General features: G+C 29.7%; 1 protein-coding gene across 1 annotated transcript; it reads left to right on the top strand.

Moving 5' to 3' along the window:
• Window positions 1–12,080: 12,080 nt before the first annotated feature.
• LOC126672202 (protein DOG1-like 3) lies at window positions 12,081–12,818 on the top strand. The gene has a single exon (XM_050366148.1). It carries the CDS (start codon window positions 12,081–12,083, stop codon window positions 12,816–12,818), a length of 738 nt encoding a protein of 245 aa, XP_050222105.1.
• Window positions 12,819–24,703: the final 11,885 nt, after the last annotated feature.

Below are 24,703 nucleotides of genomic sequence, written 5' to 3'. Positions count from 1 at the left end.
GTTATATTCATTAATCAAAGATCAGCTCCCTATGTAGGTATGAAATTCACTCAAAAGTTAAATATATTTATCTATTTCTAATTTTAAAAAACTTCATCAAAGTATCAAAGTGTTTTATCAATTTATTCGTAGGCAACGCTTACGTCAGGAATGTCACGACCCGATTTTCGGCATCGAGATCGGCGCTAGGGAATGAGAGTGGTTTCTCCTAAATCCGTAGTAAGCCTTAAAAACACTTCAAAACCACTTTAAATTTTTCCCGGAAGACAACACATTTTCGAACATTTTAAAAACTCTGTTTAAAACGTTCCGATAAAAAAATCATAATGAAACTTTGCAAATTTTCTTTTCAATTATTGCATTCTAGTTTCATAACCATCTCATTACCGTTTAAACTGCATCTCATTATGCATACACATTCGTTAAATCAAAACCGTTTCTTTTCCATCAGTGGTTATTGTTTTAACGCGTATTCCTCGAATACCTGGCAACTAGATCAACGCGCTATTGCTTCAAATCCCACTGAAGTTCACTATGAATCTTTGTACAAAACCGATAACATGCATTCATACATATAGGCACACTGGGCCCCACATTATACATATAATATAGTTGCATACGGTTTCTTTTACACTATATCTCAATACTCATGGTAATACTGCGCACCCGGGTTACAATTATTTTCCAACACTTTTAAGCATGTAGTCAAAATATAACACAAGCATGCGATGAAAATAAAACACAGCGGTAGCAAGGCATCATCGCTATACTGACATGCTAAGACATCTGTCTATCTAATCTATCGACTGCATAGCTACTAAACAAAATAAACAAAATACCACAATTCAAATGAGGAGACTTCGAGAAGCAAACGAAGTGAAGTCTCGTCCAAAAAGACAGCTAATGATCCTAAAAAATAATCCCACTACCACTACTAAAATGTTTGCTTTTAGCGACGGATTTTTCCGTCGCTAAAAGCATGAAATCCGTCGGGAAAACATTTCCCGACGGATTTCCCGACGGATTCAATCCGTCGGCAAAATCCTCGTCGCTAAATTTTTGGCGACGGACCAAAAAATTTGGCGACGGATTTTTCAGAAATTGCCGACGGATTTTAGCGACGGATTTAAATCCGTCGCTAATTACCGACGGATTTTAGCGACGGATTTAAATCCGTCACTAATTACCAAAAAATAAAAAAAAAATCGTAAAATAAATTATTATTATTTAATCGGTCACACACCCGTCACACTCCGTCAACCTCCGTCCCCCACCCGTCCCCCGTCGCCCTCGGTTACCCATCCATTGCCTCCATCACCCACTCGCAATTTTTACAAACTTCCCAGTAGGTCACCCATCCTTCCCACTGCTCCCACTCATTGCTCTTTAACTTTGAAGTTCTCCCGCGCGTATCTCCACCTGAACCAGCTCAGCTTCTTGTTATATATATATGTATTTTTATATTTAAATGTAACTAAAAATGACAAATACTTCCTCCCACATTTTAATATAATTATTTTTTATAATTAATAGTTTTTTTAAATAATTATTAATGAATAAATAAATAACAATATTTTTAATATATATATTTATGTTATATTTAAATAATATTATATATAATTAAAAAAATAATCATTATTTTTTCTTTAATAATTATTTTTCTAAATAAATTTTTGATAAAAAATTTATTTAATTTAATAATTTTTTTACGATTTTTTTTATTTTTTGGTAATTAGTGACGGATTTAAATCCGTCGCTAAAATCCGTCGGTAATTAGCGACGGATTTAAATCCGTCGCTAAAATCCGTCGCTAAAAACAGATTTTGCGACGGATTTGAAATCCGTCGCTAAATACATCAAAATAATTGGCGGGAGTGTTCCCGCCAACTTTAGCGACGGATTTTCCGTCGCTAAAGTTGGCGGGAACATTCCCGCCAATTTAAATGACAATTTAGCGACGGATTTCAAATCCGTCGCTAAATCCGTCGGTAAAAAAAAATTAGCGACGGATTTTGAATCCGTCGCTAAAATTCGTCGGTAAAACACAGTTTTTTAGTAGTGTACGTGGGTCAGATAAAATCTGGTGAATGTGTACAAAATATATTAATAATCATTAATACAAAATTCATGCATCCAGATTATCAATTCATATGAAACCCTAAACCATGATTCATGTTCCGGTATGCTTTCAAAATACGAACATAAATTATTCCACTTTATTTCACTTTATTTGGGTTAACTTCATAGGCCGTATAGTAATACTGTCGCCATTGGCCGTATTTATTTTTCTCTTTTTGTACTTTTGCCAGACAAATCTTATCATTCTAATTTTACGTATATGAAAATCCCAGAATCTCCTTACAATACAACATATTTTGGTTGTACATAAATACTTTCGCTAATTCACATTTTCCTTTAGGTTTAACGACTCAGATCTCGGTAGTACTCTTGACTAACCTTTGGTCGTATGTTTTCCGTTGCGTTTGAAGATTTGCTCTGCTATTATGTCTAGGTTGTCGCCTTAGACTTTCAGACCGTCGCTTGAATTCACACAACACTTTCACATGCAATCACATTCTAAAATGCAATACCGATGATCACACAACACTATTGACGCTCAATAGTAAGCATGTTTCAATAAATTTAAATCGGTTTCAAAACTCCATGTGAATCTTTAAGGCAATATAATATTCAAAATATATAAGGCATTTATAAATCATGTAAAGTAGTTCATAAACATTTTTAATACTAATATTCATCAATATAAATTGTAAAAACAATCATAGACTATAGTCCACTTATTTACTTCACTTTATTTCTTTCGTTAGCTCTCCTATGTATTTCACCCAGTACTCCTTCGATACGTTGCACCAATAGTTGAATTTTCATCACATCTATATTTAGAAATCGTGTTATATCAATTTCAAAGAATAGAATTTTAAATCTAGAATTGACCTCTACACACACACACACGTATAGTATGATTTCATATCGAATACAACAAATGGTAAATATTTAATGGGACACTAAAACCTTAAATCTTCACAAATGGTAAATATCCTTTAAATTTTCATCTTTACCCTCATTTAAAAGTATGTCTTTTATGAAAAAATGGTAAATATTTAATAAAAATTTGACTAATATATAAATAGCATTAATTAGCTTTATTATCAATAGAAGAGTATACAAGTAACTCTCTATATCATTTATTAGTTTTTTTTTGGTCAGGAATGAAAAGTTCATTCATAATAGGCGAATGCCAACAGTACAGCTCCCATGGGGAGAAAATACAATTGCATAAATTACAGATAAAAAGATTACAATTAAAGAACAAACACTGTAATTTCAGCCTATCTAAACAATTGAGGATGTCGAATAAACCAGGCTAGTTGTGAGACCCGAAAAGAAGGATCCACTGAGAGGTAGAAATACCGAAGATTTACCGATACGCAACTGTTTGACGGAAACTCTGATGAGGCTCTCTCAAACCGTAAAAACTCATATCTCTGAGATTCACAAATACTCAACTAAAAGCCGTGCAACTCTGAAGAAAATGAAAAACTGTATAAACTCATCTTCTCTGAATTCAAGAAGATGAAAAACTGTAGATCTCAGATTGGATCTGCTCTAACTCCACCAAAAACTAGACTGAAAATAAAATCTACCTTCTTAGCCAAGGAAATGGCTAAGAGGAAACTAAAAATGAAAAGAAACTAACATAATTAAGACAAGATTAAGAAATAATAGAAATTTTGGGGGTAGGGAGGTGGTTTTTTGGCCAAGAAGGGCCAAAAGACCACCTCCCTTATGAAAGAAGGTGACGGCGGCTAGGTCAAGAAGGTTGAGAGGTTTTTGTTTTTGTTGTTGTCTACACGGTTTATTAGTTTGTATTGGTTATTGTAATTTAGTTACTTTGTCAATTAACGTGGGACGGAGGGAGTACTAATTTGGCTTGCTAGTTTGACTTGACTAGCAAGCTCTTACTCTACACATGGGACGCATTTAGACATGTGTTATCTTTTAAAATTCATTTTGTCTCTACACTAAACACATGTTCAAACATGCGTCCAATTAACAAAACTCCTTTTGTTTTGTTTTGCCTCTACACTATATTTTGTAATGTAGAGCTAAAAATAAATATTATTTTAACGGTTTTTCCAAATTAATAAAATATCTTTTTACGATGCATTTTTTTTAATATTTATTTTGACTTTCAAAGTTCAATTTTATATTTTATCCATTTTAAAATGTTTTAAAACCCGTTTAGAATATTTTGCATTTATTTACGAAAATACCACTGCACATAACAAATAGATTTTCAAATAGTACGAAATCTATTTCTAACACATAATCACATAATTCAAGCAATTTGATTCGATTAAAACCTTAAATCGACCAATTAGCTTTTCTAATCCCGGCTCATATGTCAACGGGACTAATTTCATCGTTCGATCTTTAAAATTTACCTTTGTAAATTTTGGGGTATTACAATGAAGCTGTTCTCTGTAGGCCGATGGTGAGAGTAGTTCTCCCGCACTTTTGGTAAATATAAATTTGCTATGGTTTTTCGAGGTTGCTGAGGGTCGGAGAAAGCAAAGAGTTTATGGTGTTGGCTCGTCTGCATCGTCTTATTATTCAGGCACATCTTTATCATCAGTTACGCCTAATCCTGATGTTGATCATCTGCATGTGTGCAAAAGTTGTTGGAGTTTCATCGTTTACTCCAACACTAATTTCAGTTTGTAATGGACTATTTATAAGAACAAGATCTCACGATTTTTGTATTACCTATTGTAGTGTAATCTTCTACGTCGATGCCGTCTAGTCTGACATCAGATGATGATTTGGATGATAACATTACTCTAGGCGATGATTAATTTCGTTCTACTTAGACATATTTTGTAGTTGCAGTACTGAATTGAAATTTGTAGTTAACACAATATAGGATCATTTTTGTATTAATGAAAAAATCTATATATTTATTGTTTGAACTAATTTTACAATTACAACAGATTTTATTAATATTCAATTATTTGTATTTATTTTAGGCCTAATCTCTTATAAACCCCCGACCTTTTAGCCCCTTTTCAATTATACCCTGACGTTGAAAATTTGTCAATTTTACTCTATTTTGCATTTTTGTGTTTCAATTGTACCCTGAAATATTAAATTAACGTCTTTTTTACTTGAAATTTTTTTTTAAAACATCCTCCATGTCTAGCATATATTAATTGTATGTTTTTAAAATTTATTTAAATTTAGTTAAATTAATTAAGAATTTAAAATAGTGTTAATTTGATTATGGTTTTTAGTTAGTTTTTAATAATAAAGGACTTATTTGTACTTTTTTGAAGAAAAAAGAATTTAATTTCATCTTTAGACTTAGTTAATTAAATGATTTCATCATTTAAATAAAAAAATTAACAAAAATTAAAAAATTGGGGTACAATTGAAAACGGAAAATTCAAAAGTGGGTAAAATTGACAATTTTTCAACGTCGGGGTGGAATTGAAAAAAAGTCTAAAGGTGAGGGGTTTTTGAGTGATTAGGCCTTTATTTTATATTAAATGCTATATTTTTTAATTTATTTTCAATGTTATCGTCGAATTTCGACGAAAATTCTGTCAGTAAAACCACTATAAGAAAATCTATTGGTAATAGGTTACCGACGATATTTCGTCGGCAATTAATGATAAAAAAATATGTCGGTAATTGCTAAAAGATAGTTTGTCGTTGAATCTGTCGGTCATTACCCACATGTTACTAACAATTTTTTTTTGTTGATAATTTTCTTTGGTAGTTCGTCAGCAAATGTTACCGACAATATCATTAACGACATATATGTTTTCGTCGGTAACCCGTCGGTAATTGAATTTACCGACAGATATTAGCTAGTGTATTACCGATGAAAATATTCATCGGTGTCTAGTAGTGTTATTTAAGAGGACGATTGTCGTCCCTAAAAATAGGGATAATGGTAGTCCCTAAAATATGGACAATTTTACTATGTTAGTCCTCCAAATAATAGAGGAGAAAGTTGGAAGAGACCAATTTAATTGTCCTTTAAAGAATAGAAGACCGTTTTTGGAGAAATCAAGGGACTATATTTACAGTCCCCTTATATCTTATTTTTTTTGTGCATCCCTATATTGTGCATTAAAACGTCGGAATACATTTTAGATATATATCTGGTATATTCTAAATACATTTGTTGTAGGTATTACATCAACGATAAAATTTCAGAAAAAATATTTTTAATATCGAGTGGTATGTATCAAAGATGTATATTCACATATGATAGTTTTTTTAACAATTTTTGAATTATATATATCAACCATAAGATTTTTAGGAAATATATTTTTAATATCAAAAGGTATCAAAGATGTATATTAACATATGATAGTTTTTTTAACAATTTTAAATTTTACATATATATATATATATATTGAAGCTTAAATATTTTTAATATTCATTTTGTGTGTTTTTATTATTAGATTTGTATGTAATATAATATTATTTATGTATTTGAAATATCATTATGTTTCAATGGTACTGTTTAGAAATATTATAACTACTTTTGATGAATAATCACATAATGCTAATAATTTTAAGAAATATTTTATTTGCGTATCATGTAAATTATATTTTTGAAGTTTAAAATATATTTTTTGTATAAATATATCGAGCTATTACGGAGATGTTTGGAAACTTTTGACAATCCAAATGCCTTATCTGGTGTTGGTTTAGTAAGAGTTGGCCATGGTCGGGTCAACCCGTGAACCGGTCCGGTTAAACCCAGCTCGGACCGGCTAAACTCGAAACAATATCAAAACGGGTTCGGAATCGGTTAAACCTTGAACCGCACCAAAATCGGTCCGGAACCGCAGCAGACCGGTTTCGGGCTGGTCCTAAATTTTTTGAATCGTGAACCGGCGCTTTCGGGTCGAAACCGATAGTTTAAGTCTAACCCGTCTATAAAAGGTTATTTAATTTTAGTAATATATATATATATATATATATATATATATATATATATATATATATATATATATATATATATATATATATATATATATATATATATATATATATATATATATATATATTAAGCTACTCCCTCCGTCCCAATAGTGTTGTCCACTTTGAGAAATATTTTTGTCCCAAAATTCTTGTCCACTTTCAAAAAGTAACTAATTTTTAAACTCAATTTTCCTATATTATCCCTATTTAAAATCCACTAATGAGTAAATTGAAAGTGGACCCTATATTAAATAGGGGTATGATAAGAAAAATAAGTAAAATTTTATAAAACCCATAAGCAATAATTGCTTTTCTTAAACTGTGTGATAAAGAAAAAGTAGACAACTCTATTGGGACGGAGGGAGTATATATTAAAGAGCAAATTACTCTGAGGTACCTCACATTTGTCATAATTCACAGTTTGATACCTTTTGTTTGAAAATCAAACGATTTGGTACCTCAATTTTGATTTTGTAAACTATAAGGCCCTTCTGTTAGTTTCGTTAATAATTTGAAATTTATTTTCAAACGATTGGGTACCTCAGTTATAATTATTTAAACGATTTGGTACCTCAGTTTCAATTATGTAAATGATTAGCTACCTCATTTGCAAACTTTTTTTTTTGAATTCATCAAATCTCATTAAATCGAATATGAAACAGTTACATTTGTAAGAAATTCGGGATAATTCGAAAACGAAACCCGATGACCTGACATGGAACAGACAACATGCTGTCTGATTCGCAGATCTTACTTACGAAAACTGATAGGAGTATTTTACTCCTATCTATAGTGTCGTTTCCGCATGCTTTTATATTGTTTTATCACGGTTTTATGGTATTTCGAATGCCTTATTACGTTTTTTTTAATATTTCAGGTACTTAGGAGCATTGCGGAAGCATTTTGGTGCAAAAGTTGGAAAAGACGACAAAAGCGATGCGGAAGCTCATTTGCGAATCTGAAAAGCTGACCCCTGTGCACTATTTGACCAATTTGGACTAGTTAGAAGCCTCGAATGAACTCGTGATCTTCATGAAAGTTAAAGTAGACGTCCTAAGCTTTCCAACGGTTCAAGAATCGATCGATCGGACATTTCTACACCGAGTTACGAAGGTTTGAAGATCGCGATCCGGAGCAGAAAATGGTTGCTCGAATTGAGCTCCTCATTTAGCCCAAGGAGCTTGATTCGAGCTTGGGCTTGCTGGAAAGGGGAAATCTGATATCAAGATGCAACAAGGCTTTATTAATTTGCTATTTTGGGCCCAACACATGTGTAAATGAATGTTTGTCTTTTTCCTTCTTTTGCTAGTACTATAAAAGCAACCTTACCTCTATTTTAGGTTAAGAAGATTTCCCTAGACTTTATTCTATTTGTGTACTTTTGAATCTTCTCCTAATTTTAAAAATTCCTAAGTTTTAGTCCTCTTCTTCAATAGAATTTCCAGATTTTTATATTTCCACCATTGTTGAGATCTTTGAAGCTTTATTGGATGAACAAGTTTTATTTTCTATTACAACTCTTATTTGTGGGTTTTTCATCTTATTGTAAGTACTCTTTAACCATGTCTTTCATTTATGATTTTGTTAATTTAGCTCTTAGTATGTGTAGCTAATTCCCCATGTTTGGGGGTTGAGATGATTTCCTTCATGTTGTGTTAATTGGTATGTTTGATTGGTTAAATGCTTGTTCTAATTCTAGTTTCTAATGCTTGTGTTAGCTTAGCTATCTAATGCATGATTTAGTGTTTGCTTGATCATTGAGAAACAGTTAGGTGAATAGACTTTGGAATTAGAAGCCTAGATTGTAATACCACGAGAGTGGATTAGGATTTAGGTGACCTTGAGTTTGTTGATTAACTGATGTTGGGTAATTGGTTTTGTTTAGTATCACGAGAGTGAGTTAGGCATTAATTGATTACTTGATTATTGATTTTGTCGTTCTTAGAGGCTCGAGAGAACGGGAACGGTGCGCTAGGCACAACTCGGCCCTTGCTAGATACCAATTCATCCATTATTATGTATGCATGACCTAGGAATAATTTCAACCCCTAAACATCTTTTACTTATTGATTAAACTCGTTATTATTATAGTTGCTTGAATTGTTAGTTTAATTGTTTTGTTGTTTAGTGCCTATTTAGTTGTTAATCTTACTTGAAACTTCAACCATTTGTGTTTCGCTAAACGAATTGAATCATAACTAAAATTCATTCTCATCAGTTGCTCCTAATTCACTCCTTGTGGGTTCGATCTCGTATTTACCGAGTATTATGAGTTGGGTTTTTGCTCAACAAAAACAAAAATTAATTATTAATTGTTTCGCTAATTAAGTGCAGTCTTCAATCAATCTTCGATCAAACTTCATCCACCACCCATCACCCGCAAACTCACATCATCTGGTTCAACCACCACTTGAAAACTCATAAAAAAGAGACAGCAAACCTTCCACAGAGGAAGGACAACACACCTTTCACAAAGAAAGAACAAAATAAAACATTCAGAAAAAAACAAAACAATGAAAAACAAATAAATCTAATATAGCTCATAAACGATTTTATTTTGTTGTTGATGATTTTCAATTTATCTTCGCTTCTTGATAATTGAATTGCGCTTCGTTGATAAATCTTAATCTATCAAGAAAAAATGGAAAAGAATTGGCTATTTATTATATCTATGAAATTAAATTAACATATATAAATGGATGGCTACCGTCAACAGCAAAATCAAATCATTGACGGCTGCCGGAGAAGAAACAACAAAAAGACTCTAGACGGCTAGGGTTTTGCTTTGAGAGAAAAGAGAGGTGTATTAGTTCATTTTTATTATGCACTTATTTTTAAAATTCATTTGTAAACTATTTGGTATCTCACATTTCATTCCGTTAACAATTGAGTACCTATATTTAACATAAGTGTCTTATAGTTTACAAAATCAAAACTGAGGTACTAAATCGTTTGATTTTCAAACAAGGGATATTAAACTGTGAATTATGACAAATATGAGGTATCTTAGAGTAATTTGCTTTATATTATATTATGTTATATTATTAAAATTTATATTATATGTATTATTTTATATTATAATTTTATTTTATTACATTATATATTTATTATTGCAATAAGATATACATTTTATTTATTTTAGTTAATTTTTTTGTTTGGCATAATATTTAAAAATTTATTTTATTTTATTATTTTCTTGAAATATTATCTCCGTGTGTTATTTTATTTTAAAATTATACTTTTTAATAATTAAATTTTAATTTTACTTTCAATTTTTTTTGAATTGCCCAAAATCCAAAATCGGACTCGTGTTGTTTTTCTCCTTCGGTGGAAATGCCAAATTTGGCTCGATGAGCTAAGAGACAGGATCCTCCAAAGCTCTCTAACTATGACGTCCTCAACGTTTTTATGAAAAATTTAGCTATTCAGGAGGATGTCTAATCTATTGGTTGACGGCACAATGAGGATTTGGTTTTGATGCTCAAAATTGCAAGTGAATAATAACGATTAATCAAGTATTAAAGTGATAAATAAAGGTCGAATTCTCAGGGAATTGAATCTAATATTAAATTAATTAATTAATTATTATTTGAACTACCTAAAATTTGATCGGTGAGAAATTAATTTAAACGAATAAAACAAAAAATAATTATGATGAATAAAAACAATAAAAACAAACAATCGAGAATATTGTTTTCATATGAATTATCCATGCCTTACAAATCTAAATCATATCTATCAATTTTGGGTAATTGATTTTGGAGGTCACTGTACTTTTCAAAAATTGCAAAATGGTGACCGAACTTCAAAACGTAACATTTTAGTTACTATACCATTTGGTTATGTTAAGATAGAAGGATTTTTGGTCACCGAAAAAAATTATTTCGAATCGATTTTTTGTTGATTGTGTGTATATATGAGATATAAGATATTATTTGTTATAAATAATCAAAATTTGATTACTACATATGTATAATTTGACCGTAAAACACTTAAAAACCTTCCAAAATCTCATATTTGAAAGTTTAGTAACCATTTTGTTACGTTTTGAAGTTCGGTCACCATTTTGCAATTCTTAAAAAGTACAGTGACCCCTAGAATCAATTACCCATCAATTTTAGTTGTTACATGCAACATCAGATAGATCAAAAGTTGCTAACTCAGTATCCCAATCTATTATTAGCCTATTGATTTAACTCATTATCCCCAGCTGTCCTTAATGTCACGGGTTAGAGAACGATAGAAGATAACCAATAATTATAATGAAAGCACTAAGAATAAGTATCCACATAAACTGCATGACGCAAACAAGGTGGTCTGACTTATGTTTTGTGACTATTACGCTTTTTTTTTGAATTTTTTTAAAATATACGCTATGACTTTCTGTTGTTGCAAAAGTACATTTTTTAAACTTTCGTTTTTTTGTTATTGCAAAATATGCTCTTTTTCAATCTACCAACAATTTATACTAATAATCTACTCCAAGAGTTTGCAATAGAAAAATTATAGCGTATTTTTATAAATATTTAGCTAAAAATAGAATGAACGTAAACAGGAATTAATGTTTGAATTTGAAGTAGTTACTAAGATTCCTTTTTTTTTTATTATAGGTATAAAACATTTCACGTAAGGGCCCATGAGCCAATTTGGATGACAGCATATCGTATGACATCGATCAAATTATATATAGAACAAAAGGCTAGTGTTCCCTTTGGAACTTGATATTCAATCACTTGCTTTTAGTTAAATGAACTTTGGAAATACAAATAGATGAATAATCCTCAGACAATATATACTCTTTTCTAATTTAATTTATTTTCTTTCCACTCTCTTCTATTTTAGGCTGTCCTTAGCATAGTAGATTGAAAAGATTGTCATTTTGCTGTACTTAGAATAAAAACAGCAAGATTCCAGAATATCCAGGTGGAAGGAATCTATTATACCTGAGATACCATCCCGGATTTTGACTAATATTCCCTTCTATATATAGCAAGTTCGCTAGTTACTTCAATTTATACCAAAAGCAAAGAGTAAGAGAAAAATTTGTTAATCTTGCAACAATGGACAACTCAGAGAGATGCTTTCTTGATTGGATGACGCTTCAAAAACGCGACTCGGAAGAGCTTCTCCAAGCCCTGACAATAACTGATGATGGAGATCCAAACACTCTATTCGCCGAGTTAGTCGAGAAAAATATGACTCATTTTCAGGAATACATAGACAGAAGAACCCAACTCGCTGTCGAAAGACCCTGTACTTATTTCGCACCAACTTGGAGTTCTTCACTGGAGAATTCCTTGCTGTGGTTGGCTGGCTACAGACCCTCAGTTTACATCAGACTCTTGTACTCACTTTGCGGCTCATACGTCGAAACCCTAATATCAGAATACCTTGATCGCGGCGCAAGAACAGGCAATCTTGGCGAACTTTCGGCGCAACAGATGCATAAAATTAATGATTTGCATTGCAGGATTATCAAACGGGAAGAACAGTTGACTAACAAACAAGCGAGTTTGCAAGAAGAAATGGCTGATGATCCTGTTTCCGTGATCGCCAAGGAACACAGAGATGCTCGTGAATCTTATGAGCAAGTGCAAAGCAATATTCAAAAATATGAAGGCGCAATGTTCGGAATCTTACAGGAAGCTGATAATCTGAGGTTAACCACACTTAAGGAGTTGGTTAGTATTTTAACTCCTCTTCAGGCTGTGGATTTTCTTGCTGCTGATAAGAAGCTTCATCTCTGCTTGCATGAATGGGGTAAAAGAAGGGATGCTTTACAGGGTAGAACAAATTAAATTAAGGGTTAATTACTATTATGCATGAAGTACTAGGTTTGAATTACTATTTTTCCATATCAATTTTTAAAAAATCACTATTTCCCTTGATTTTTAGGTTTTATATAACTGAAACCCCCTAACAACGGGGATTCCGGTTAAAGAAAACTAAAATATTAACGGGAATAGTTGTTTTTAAAAATTCATTAAAAACAGTAATTCATATATAAATTCACCGGATAATATTAACCCTTAAATTAATGGCTATATATAGTTCTATGAATATATAATCATATATGTATTGTAGGTTGTTTGAATTTGTTCTTACCAATATCCAAGTTTAGAGATATAGATGCATATGTATGAAGAGTTAGTTTAGAGTGTAGTTAGATTTGAGTAATATATTTATGTATCGTACCTATTGTGCTGAGTGAGTGAGTGGTAATAAAATGGTGTAAAATAATAAACATGATATATGCAGTAATTGTTTTTGACCCAGATTGCCTTAAGCATTCACATATCTTTTGTATTGGCAAAATCAATTAATCTATCCAGAATTATAATATACTTTTCATATATATTATGATAAATTTTACCACTTGATCCAACATTTTATATTTGTTACGAAAAATATTCATATCTAGTTTGAAGTTGACTATATCAAATATGTTACATTTTATATACATACACAGTGACGGATGTACCATTTGGAGGGTGGGGTCCATGGACCCATCCTTTTCCCAAAACAAAAATTTCTTTACATATAAATCAACCCTAATTAATCTAAAATTGCAGCATCCATATATGATATTTAGATTACAAATATGAAAATAAAAGAAATAGGCACAATAATTTAAAATTATTTACCATTCTTATATTATTTATAACTAAGTAATTCAATTGAAAAATCTTAAAAAACTATTTTTATTAAATTCCAAGTTTTATTTAATATTTTTTAGGCTTAAATGCAACAAAAATCACCAACTTTCGCGTGTTTTTGGTATTTAACATAATCTTTTAATTTTGACAAAAAAGTACATGAACTTTTAAAATTTTGCAATTAAAGACACCGGCACCGTTTTGAATGTAGAACGGCACCGTTTTATATTAAAACGACACTGTTTTGTATGTAAAATGACACTATTTTTTAAAGAATAACACTCGTGGTCTTAATTGCAAAAAATTATAAAGTTCATATTAAATATGTCAAAATTAAAAAAGTATGTTAAATACTAAAAACACGCGAAAGTTGGTGAGTTTTTGTGTATTTAAGCCTATTTTTTAATCTAATAGTAAATGTTTTTTGATGAATTTTGTTCAGTCAATTATTTAAAATGTCATTAAAAATTAGATCCATTGGCAGTTGATTTTTATATTTTTTTCAATTTTTTAATTATCTGACTCGACACAAGACAATTATAATTTTATTATTAATATGTTAACATTATTAAGCCAAATTTATATGTTTTATTATTTAGATTTGTATTATATATGGACCCCATCATACAAACGTCCTGGATCCGCCACTGCATATACGTATAATAAATCGTGGATATTAGGGGTGGGTATGGACCGGTTAACGAGTCCACGAGGTTAATTTATAAACCGACCCATAGTAGTATGGTTTCCAAAATTAAAACCCTAAATCTAAAATTTTAAACGGTTAACCATTAAATCGGTTAACCATTTAAAATGGTTTGACTTTTTAGTTTTGCGGTTTTTACTATATAACCATTAAAAAAATTAGATACAAAAAAGATAAAATTATAGATAAAATTTTAAATATAATTTAATAATTAAACTTTAATTTCCATTCTATTTAATTATAAAAATATTAAATTTATATATTCTTTCTTCAATTAGATAAATAATTTATTAAGAAAAATAAAATTCTTTCAAAATAATATATATTATATAATATTCCTAAATCAAATATTTTTTAAATATATTTTTGTGTTTAAAGTTTTTATGTGTGTAAATTATAAAATTATTTTTATTTGTAAATCGACTAACCAGTTAACCGTGTTTTTTAAACTCCAAAATTTAATCCTAAACCACTAACCATAAAAATTAAAAACTAAAACTTAAACTTATACTTTTGAACCGGTTAATTATATTTTTCGGTTAATCGGTTTTGACTGGTTTTTTTGGCCCACCCCTAGTGGATATATAAGTGATAAAGTAGTTAAATTAAACTAACTATTCTGTTTGTGATTTAAATGTTTCGTAATGACTTCGTAATTTCTAATAGTTCACTTCTATTCAATTTTTTTTTTGTCAAAGATAGTCTACTTTAATAGTTAGCGGGGTTAGCGGGAGTTAATATTAGACATTATTTAAATAGACACACTGTCCATAAATATTAAGGGTCGAACCCTCAACTTCATACACATATCATTAGAAATTGGCCAATTGGGCCAAGCCTTCAAGTGTACTTCTATTCAATTCAATCTTGATGTATATAACATCCCAGCAACTTATATGCATTTAATGAAATACAATTTCAATTCAATTCACAGCTTTGACATGGTATGAGACTAACGTTAATCCTACTACAATCTATTATAATTAGGTCCATTCATTTATATTTTAAAAATCCATTTAACCGAAAAATCGAATAACAAATTTAAAAATTAATTGTAAAAAAATAAAATAAATACATTTATTTATTCTTTTTAGTCCACATTTCGTAATTAATTATACCTAACAAATAAATTAATAAATTTTTTATAGTAGATAAAATATACTAATAGACATATGTAGAAAGTTATTAGACAATAATTTTTCAATATTTAAATAAATTTTAAAAATAAACAAATAAAACTTAATTTTGGTTTCTTATGGAATCAAACTGAATTAAAAAAAATATTGGTTCAACGGTTTAAACCTAAAATTCCTGTCTGCTATAGCTACTTCTTGCCTCTCCATTTCTCTCTCAAACTTTTCTTCTGCTATTTTGATATAGCGGAAGTTACAATTAAACACAAGGATAAATTAAAAAAATTTGATTATCAAATAATATCAGCGATTAACTTCTAAACTCTATTGATTCAAATATAGAATAATAGACTCTAGGCATCAAAAGTCGTTAATTCAATTGAATACCGATATTTGGCAAAAATAATTAAATTGTCTCAAAACGTCAATAAAAATTCCGTTCAACAACTCAGAAAGTTGTTTAAATACTAAAACAAAATAAAAACCCTGAACTGAGTGTAAAACATGATAAATTAAAAAACCTCAAAAACTGCCGAAATCATAAAAATGTCATTTTAAAGGCCCAGGTGATGGAAATTGGCCCAAAAGCAACGTAGGCTATGAGTAAAGCTGATGTCCCGTTTCTAATAAAATTAGACTCCGGAACCGCCTAAATCGCACATTTTCAATTTCGGCAGAATTACGAAAAAGTCATTACGCCACTTTTCGCTTCCTTTTCTCAAAGAACTCAAAATCCGTCTCCAGGGGCGGATCTAGCCTTAAGCTCGGGTAGGCTTGAGCCCTGGCTGGCCGCCGAAAGTTTGGCGGACCGGTGCTGCTCTTGTGAAAGCCAGCCATGGCTGCCCGGAAGAGAAAAAATATTGTGTGCAGTGCAGAGGATAAAAACTGAGGAAGAAGCAGAAGGCTAATAATAGCCTTCTTCGATAATTTTTTTTTCTAATTTAAGAGGCCAAAACGACGTCGTTTTGGCCTCTATTTAATTAAAACAATAAAGGGCCATAATGACCCTTCAGTTTTCATCTACTTTGTTTTAGGCAGTCACAGCTAAAAAGAAACAGCCCCCACCATTATAATTTGACAATATTTCTATTTAATCCTTCAATTTCATCCTCCACTCATCTCTTATGCTATTAGTTCTTCGTTAAATTTTATTGTTAAAACCTCAAATTCTCTAACTTAATTTCCAAATTTACAATCTAATTTCTAAATTATAATATAATTTCTCTAATTTCAAATTCTCTCCCAAATTAATTAACCTAAATTTGGGTAAGTTTTTTTCCTTTTAAATTTTATTTGTGTAAATTAATTTAGTTGATTTTTTTTTTATTATTAAGTAATTCTCTTCAATCCTATTTTTTTAGGTTTTTTAACTTGATTTATTCATACAAAATCAAAGAAGTGATTAGAATACAACCATTAAGTATTCTAATTAATGTCATTTTATTTTGTTGATAAATACTTGATGAATTTTATTATTTGGATATTTTTGAGAATATTAAATTAAATTACATGATAAAAACTAATTAAAATGATTTTATTTATGTTATGAATAAATTTGTTATTAAAATACCAAAAATTGTTAATTCTTGTGATAAACAAGTTGACTTGGGTATAATTTTGGGACAAAAAAAAAACATGTTGAGTTTGATTCTACTGATATAATTGCAGATCCTGGAGCACATATTTACTCAACATTCTTCTCACACAGAGGTTGCTTATCGTACTCGATTGACATCAACAATGAATTTTATGCAAATGAATTTATTTATTATATGTTATTTAGCCCGGACTGCAAAAAATTCCTGGATCCGCCACTGTCCGTCTCCGCAACTGCATTATTTTTTTTCAGCGTCAGTTCCTCAATCTTTCTCCCCTGGTTATGAGTCAACTCAGCTAGAGTGTGATTATTTGTTCTTAGTGAGTCAACGAGTTTAAACGCAAAGCGAGAACATCTTATATTATGTTCGTATATCAGGACTTAATTTGATGATTTCAAATGTTTATTAATGTAAACAGTACATGAAATATACTAGGTGAATGACAATTTAGATTTTGATTATAAAAAGAAGATAATTTAGATTTCTTAAGTTATGGATACAAATATATTAAGGCTTAATGGCAAAAAAAACTTAAACCTTTCCGACTTGTTGCAATTTCATCCAAACCTTTTAATTTTTTCAGTAATATCCAAATTACTTTATTTATTGCAATAATATCCAAATTGCACTTTTTATGTGAATTTTTTTTGAGTTTTTTATCGTTTTTTGGGACTTTTACTATAATATTATACATCAAAAAATAATAATAGCCTAATATCTTAATTGAAAATAACAAGTTTAGTCATCAATTTGTCTATTAATGCTACAAAAAATGCAATTTAGATATTATTGTAATAAAAAAATTACAATTTAGATGTTATTGTAAAAATTAAAAGGTTTAAATATAATCACAACAAGTCGTAAAAGTTTGAGTTTTTTTTAGCATGAGGCCATATATTAAAGACCATATAAGCAAAACGATCCAAATTTAAAATTCACGCAAAAAAAAAATGGCACACATAATTGGTGCACTAAAAGACAACGATTTGAAAATGGAGGGATGCAAATAGCTGTTTGGTTTTACCAAAGTCGACAGCAAAAGGATAAACAAAACTCAAGCTAAAAATAGAACTTTGTCCCTACTTGTTTTTCAGACAGTCCACCTAAAATGACGTCATGTAAGATCAACATTCAAAACTTAGACCAAATCGACAGGATTCGGAACTTAAACGTAAATCGACAGAAGCTGAACTCGGGTGAGACAAAGCGGGGGACGGTCGTTCTATTCCGATTTTAAAGTATTAGAAATCGAAAGATGCTAGATAATCATTTTAAAAAGATCAAATAAAGTTTTTAAAAGAAATTGAACCTACTTAATGTCATTTGCTCTAAAAAAATTATAAATAAAAGTAAAAAAAATTAATTTAATAATATATTGTATAGTCTAAAAAATATATCATTTAGTATACAAAAGTCATCTAACTCGAATAAAACTTTTTTATTGGGTGATCATGGGGCTCTCTCCGAGCCGAGTCTATAATTATTGTCAAATTTGAAATGTGAACTATTCGCAAGTTTATGTATATCTGATAATTTTAGACTATAATAACTAGCAGTCCAATTCTAACCATTGCATTTATTAGAAAGGGAGTATAACTGGGGTTTGGACCCAAAGTCATAACGTCCACATAACTAAGGCTTGAACTATTGTACCAAATCCATGCGGACCTGAGTAAATTTTTGATTCCTTTAATGAAAATAAATACATAAAATGTTTTTAATTCTTCAATACATATCTGATATTACTCAACCCGCAAAGTCGGTACAAAAATTAGCCTTACCGATTCATAATAGAAAAGTGAAATGAAACCATTGCATGTCCAGCTCAAGTAGATGCAATGAAGCTGAAGCAGGGCACGTATTTTTTTGTAAGCATCTGAAATATCAAGACACGAATAATCTTCAAGATATTTTTTCACTTAAAATCAAGTTTTCAATTAGTCTTAGAATCCTTCACGTGATTGATCTGAACATATTTTGGGCATATTACAGTTCGGTGCCATCCAATCGAGAAGGCATTTTCCAGAATGATTTTGGTCATTGGAGCTACGGGAATGGGATGGGATGATCATGGACAGCGTGAAGACAGCAAGGGGACTATTACTTCACCCCTAAAAAAATTATTATATTTGAACACATATCTTTGAATAAAGGAGAGTACGGTTTGGCTCGATTTGATTTGAATTGGCATATTCGAACCAAACCACCTCTATTAAAATAAAAACCAGACCTTCTTGAATGTTGTTTGATTATTTCAGTTCGGTGGACCGATGTATTAGTTTTAACCGATTCAGTTCGATCGAATATATACACACACAGACTGATGAGTTATAGCTCAAACGTTATAACCGCTGGACAGCAAACTACTAAGTCGTGGTCGATTCCTTTCACAAACGCTTCCACAAAAAATGGCGTATGTAAGGTCCTACCTAACTTAAAAAGAATTTACCCGCACTTACTTTCCTAATTTATTTTGCACAGTAGAACAACCACGAATACATGGCTTGGGTTTATCTAATAAGAAAGATTCATCAAACTTCATAAATATTACTGTATAACAACAATTTGAGTTCGCTTAAAATTGAGATCACCTCAAACTCAAAATCCATTTTATTTTTTTCAAGTACGTTTATATATTTGACATCTAAAAAAAATGATAAAATAAAGGGAATTAAATCTCATTTTATTTAGGTGTCACAAATCTAAGTGTACTTGAGGAAAATGGAGGAGATTTAAACTTGAGGGTAGCCATTTCTGCTTACAATACTATAAAATTTAGAAAGTGTGAGCCGAATTTGTTGCAAAGCCTAATTATTATATAAAAAAAAATTATTTTATTTTTAGATTGCACAGTTTTTATCCAAATTAAATTTTAATTTTAAAATTTTCAACATGTTTCTATTTAAAAATATACTCTTAATTTTCCATTTATTTCATAAGGTGAATTTAATAGCTATAAATATACATATGATGTGCATTAGCAACTCACCAATTAAATTCAAATTTATTTTTTAATGTTAAAAATATAAGTAATTCTTGTGATCTTCGTGATATTAATAGTCTTGCAAAAATGATGGTTAGAAAAGAAAAATACCTTTTATTTTTTTATCTGTCTATTTATTCGACTGACATTGACATAACTAGTTGTGTGTGTTTTTTAAAAAAATATGAATATTAGCGATTAGAATATTTTATAACAATTTCAGAAGATGAAAACTCATATGATATAATTGCCTCTAACTAAAAAGAGACGATCTTTCAGTTTTGAAATGCGTTTTTTTTACTTTCATTATATTTTATATTATAGTTTTTAATAATTATACATTTTGATTATATTTTTCGTGGTATTCAATTTTTAATTTTTTTAAAATTAAATTTATGTCTTGCCTTTATTTTGAGGCTGGTTTCGTCACTGCATATATACATACGTATATATAACATTAGAAGGCGAGGTAGGCAAAAAAAGTACAAGAAACTAGAAGCAACTAAGTCTAAAAAATGATTTCTAAACTCATGTTTACATCATTACCGATATACTGAAAAGACGGATTGTGATATTTATAATGTAGCATACCCCTAGAGATAAAAAAACAAAACTAAGTCTAAGTAATTCCTGATTGTATTCGTGGAATTTTTTTTATTCCTTGCTTTTCAAATTTAAATCATAAGAGAAACATATACATAACTATACGTATGTGTATGGCTTAATATATATTATTTAACCTCTAAATTTGACCACTTTATTACATGCGATCTCTAAATTAATTTTTTTATTTCATTGGACCTCTTAACTATTTTCTTTGTTCTATTCAACCACTAAACACTATCATTTTATTCCTTATGATCTCTGAACTAATTTCGTGTTTCATTAGATCTTTTAACTATTTTTTTGTTCTATTTAACCCTCAAACTATATTATTTGTTCTATTTAATCCCTTAATTATGCTTTTTGTCTATTGCACATTTAAAATTTTAGATTTTACCCGTTTAACCTCCTAAAAAATGCAACTATTTAATTTTCAACCATATTATGTCTAGAATAAATGCTAAAAGCATATAAATTAATTTATATACAATGACATATGATTTTTTAAAAATGTATTTTTTTAATAATATTTTTGTAAATTGATGAAGACAGTATAAATTAGAAATAAAAGGATAGAAATAAATAAAAAAATATTTAAAGTTGATCAAATAATTAAATAATATTACTTCTTGAATATGCAATTTTTTTTTTCACATTTCAGCAATGATAAAAAGGAGTTTGTCTCTTTTGGTTAACGATATTTATAAAATACATAAATTTATTATATTTTGATAATATTAAATAGAGGTTTAATAGAATAAAAAAATAGTTTAGAGATCATATGGAATAAAATGGTTAAGTTTAGGAAATAAATAATATATTAAGCCTAGGTGTATTGTGCGAGCGCGCATATATAGTTTAGTAACGTTAATGCCAAGTTTACAGCTTTGTTGTCCCACAATATTACAGCCTATAGATTAAATACAAGCTAAAATATTTGTATCACAACTTTGTATATTGATTATACAAAAATTATAACTAATGTAACCTAACTAACTTGTCAAGACAGAACAACAAATAACAATTGCAATTCTGAAATAAATAGGCATAATTAATTAGTTTGTGTTAATGTAAGTTAATACTCAAACGTATATTTTGTTTTTCTAAATAAACCTTCATAAATCTTGTATGCAAAAAATTCTTTAATAATCCCGCAAAACTGGAAAAACAAAAGAAGGCAATTTTTTTGTCTCATTTTAATCATATATTTTAAATTTTTTCATTTTCATGCACAAACTACCACTTAATTCATGCATGGTGCTGAGATGGCACTCATTCATTGGTGTAAAATGACCTCCACCTCAGCGAATTACACCAATTGAGCCGTGACACTTTAACACCGTGCATAAATTTGAAAAAATATAATAGTTCGTGCATAAAAATGAGAAAATTTAAACTGCGTGATTAAAATAAAAAAATTTATAAAATTGATAAATTGTTATGACATTAATCCTAACAAAAATAATAATGTTAATAAGAAGTATGATTTTTATATTATAAGTAAAATATTAGCCAAACTCTTTTAAAATGCAACAATTATGTTACAGTATTAATGGCCAAGTTAATTGCAGACTTCAACATGTGTAAAATCCATCATAACCTCAAATAAAATGATAAATTAGCATAAAATAGAGTAGAGAAATCAAAAGCAGAATATAACCCACTGCATATAGGTAAGCACAAACTGATCTCATCAATGTCAATTACTTTAGAAACTCATATATATTTATATTTTAAGTACAAATATTAAAAGTTGCCTCAATGTTTTAAAATTTATAGTATTCTATTGGTCATTTACCACAAATATACAGTATTGCAACTAGTAATAAAATGGATTTTAAATCCGGATATCGAATCCCACGAAGATAATAATGTTCAATGAGAATGATTTTAAACTAATCGTTCATTCGGTTAGCAAAACGCAAAGCAAGAGTCAGAACTTTAAACAACTAAAATCAAACCAAAATGCAATTGATTAATACTAATATGCAAATAACAACTAACAAGTAACGGATAAAAAAATAAGAGAAAAGCGCTTGGAGGTTGATACAATCAAATAAACGTTGCACAAGCGGAAATGTGACTCATGGGATACACATGAATCGAGTTATTCCTAAAACGTCGTTCTCGCTCTCTTGAGTGTCACGACCCATATTCATCGATCGCAACCGGTGATAGAGTATGAGTATGGTTGTACTAAAACCCGTAGCAAGTCTTGCGGGTAGTAATGAAATATCATTTAAAATATGTACCTTCATAAAACCACATGTTTAGCAGTATATATAAATACAACATTTATCCAAAGTAATACTTGGCTCAAACATAAACTCCAATAATATGGCAATATATATAAAGGCTAATTACTTAAAAAACCCCACCTTATAACATTTTTTCGTTTATACCCTCACGTAAGAAAAAGTTCATTTGTACCCTCACGCTAAAACAGTGGTTATTTTGGGGTACACATCAACATTTTTCTCTATTTTTTTGAACAAAAATTGATCGGAGTTAAAATTTCAAAAAATCAAAAGTTTGTGTATTAATTTGCCAAAATTAAAAGTTTATGTTAAATTTGAAATACACGCTAAAATTTGTGATTTTTTACGCCATTAACCCTAATTATTCTTTATTGTTTTAGGTCAAATAACTTAAAAAAACCCGAATTATTAGCCCTTTTTTAATTCTATATTGATGTTGAAAACTGGTCAATTTTACTTAATTTCACATTTTCTCGTTTCAATTGTACTCTATTTTTTTCAATTTTTGACAATTGTTTTACTTAAAGGATGAAACCATTCAATTAACTAAGTGTAAAGATAAAATTAGAGTCATTTTCACTAAAAAAAGTACAAATAAGCCCTTTATTTTTAAAAACTAACTAAAAACCATAATCAAATTAAAATTGTCTTAAATTTTTAATTAATTTAACTAAATCTGGATAAATTTTAAATATTTATAATTAATATATGCTAGATATGGAGAATGTTTTTGAATTTTTCTCAAATGAAAAAGACGTCGATTTAATATTTTACGGTACAATTGGAATACGAAAATATAAAATAGGATAAAATTTGTAATTTTTTAATGTTAGAGTAGGATTAAAAGGGATTTAAAGGTCGAGTTTTTTTTAAGATATTAGATTTTTTTTAATCATTAAAAATTTCACATGATTGATGCATAGTCTGTTTGTTGCACGAAAGATATATCGTATTAGTTACATTGGATAATCTTTTTCTAAGTGGAGGTTTGTGGTGATGTGTTGGCTCCTAAGAAAGAGAGCCCTTTTATATTTTATTGGCTCTAAAAAGAGTGTCCTAAGTAATTTTCAGAAATGTCCTTAAATTTCTTTAACGTTTTGGGGTATTTTTGAGAGAAAAAAAAAAATCAAACCCTCCAACTCAGCATAGACCTTATGAGCGTGACCGTGGGCATCTGCAAGGCCGTTCTCTGGCCCAAACGATGGCCGAATGAATTGGCTTATGGGCGCAACATACGTCTTGTGCCCACTAACGTTAACTTTGGCACTGTCTTATCTTGTGTGGGTGGAGGTGTGCAAACCAAACCGAAATCGAAAATCGAATCAAAAACAAACCGAAAATTGCCGATTCGATTATAAAATTAAGATTGTAGTTGCAAGAATGGTTAATGCAAGCAAGTAATGAGGTGGTTGGAAAAATGGCTTGATGAGTCTTTGATGCTTTTTGATGCTCCAGATTGGTTTTGATTTGTGCATCACGATTTCACTCTAAATCGGTCTGAAATTCTTTAAAATTATACAATTTTACCTGAAATTAAAAAATAAAAAATAAAGCCATAAAATTTACATAAAAAAAAGCATAAAAATACTAAGGAATACATCACAAAATACAAATATTTTTACTGCTATCATCACTTCCTTCTTCTAAATTATAAAAAAATGCTCCATATAAATGATTACAATATCTGACTAAACTGGCTAGCTAGTTCAACAGTTTTAACCAAAAATCGACTTGTTGTCCTATAAA

The sequence above is a fragment of the Mercurialis annua genome, linkage group LG3 (assembly GCF_937616625.2).
Source record: "Mercurialis annua linkage group LG3, ddMerAnnu1.2, whole genome shotgun sequence".
Taxonomy (NCBI): domain Eukaryota; kingdom Viridiplantae; phylum Streptophyta; class Magnoliopsida; order Malpighiales; family Euphorbiaceae; genus Mercurialis; species Mercurialis annua.
This window is presented reverse-complemented; position numbering and strand designations above follow the sequence as displayed.

Coding starts and splice junctions, on each gene's coding strand:
- LOC126672202 (XM_050366148.1), top strand. CDS start 12,081: ATGGACAACTCAGAGAGATGCTTTCTTGATTGGATGACGCTTCAAAAA.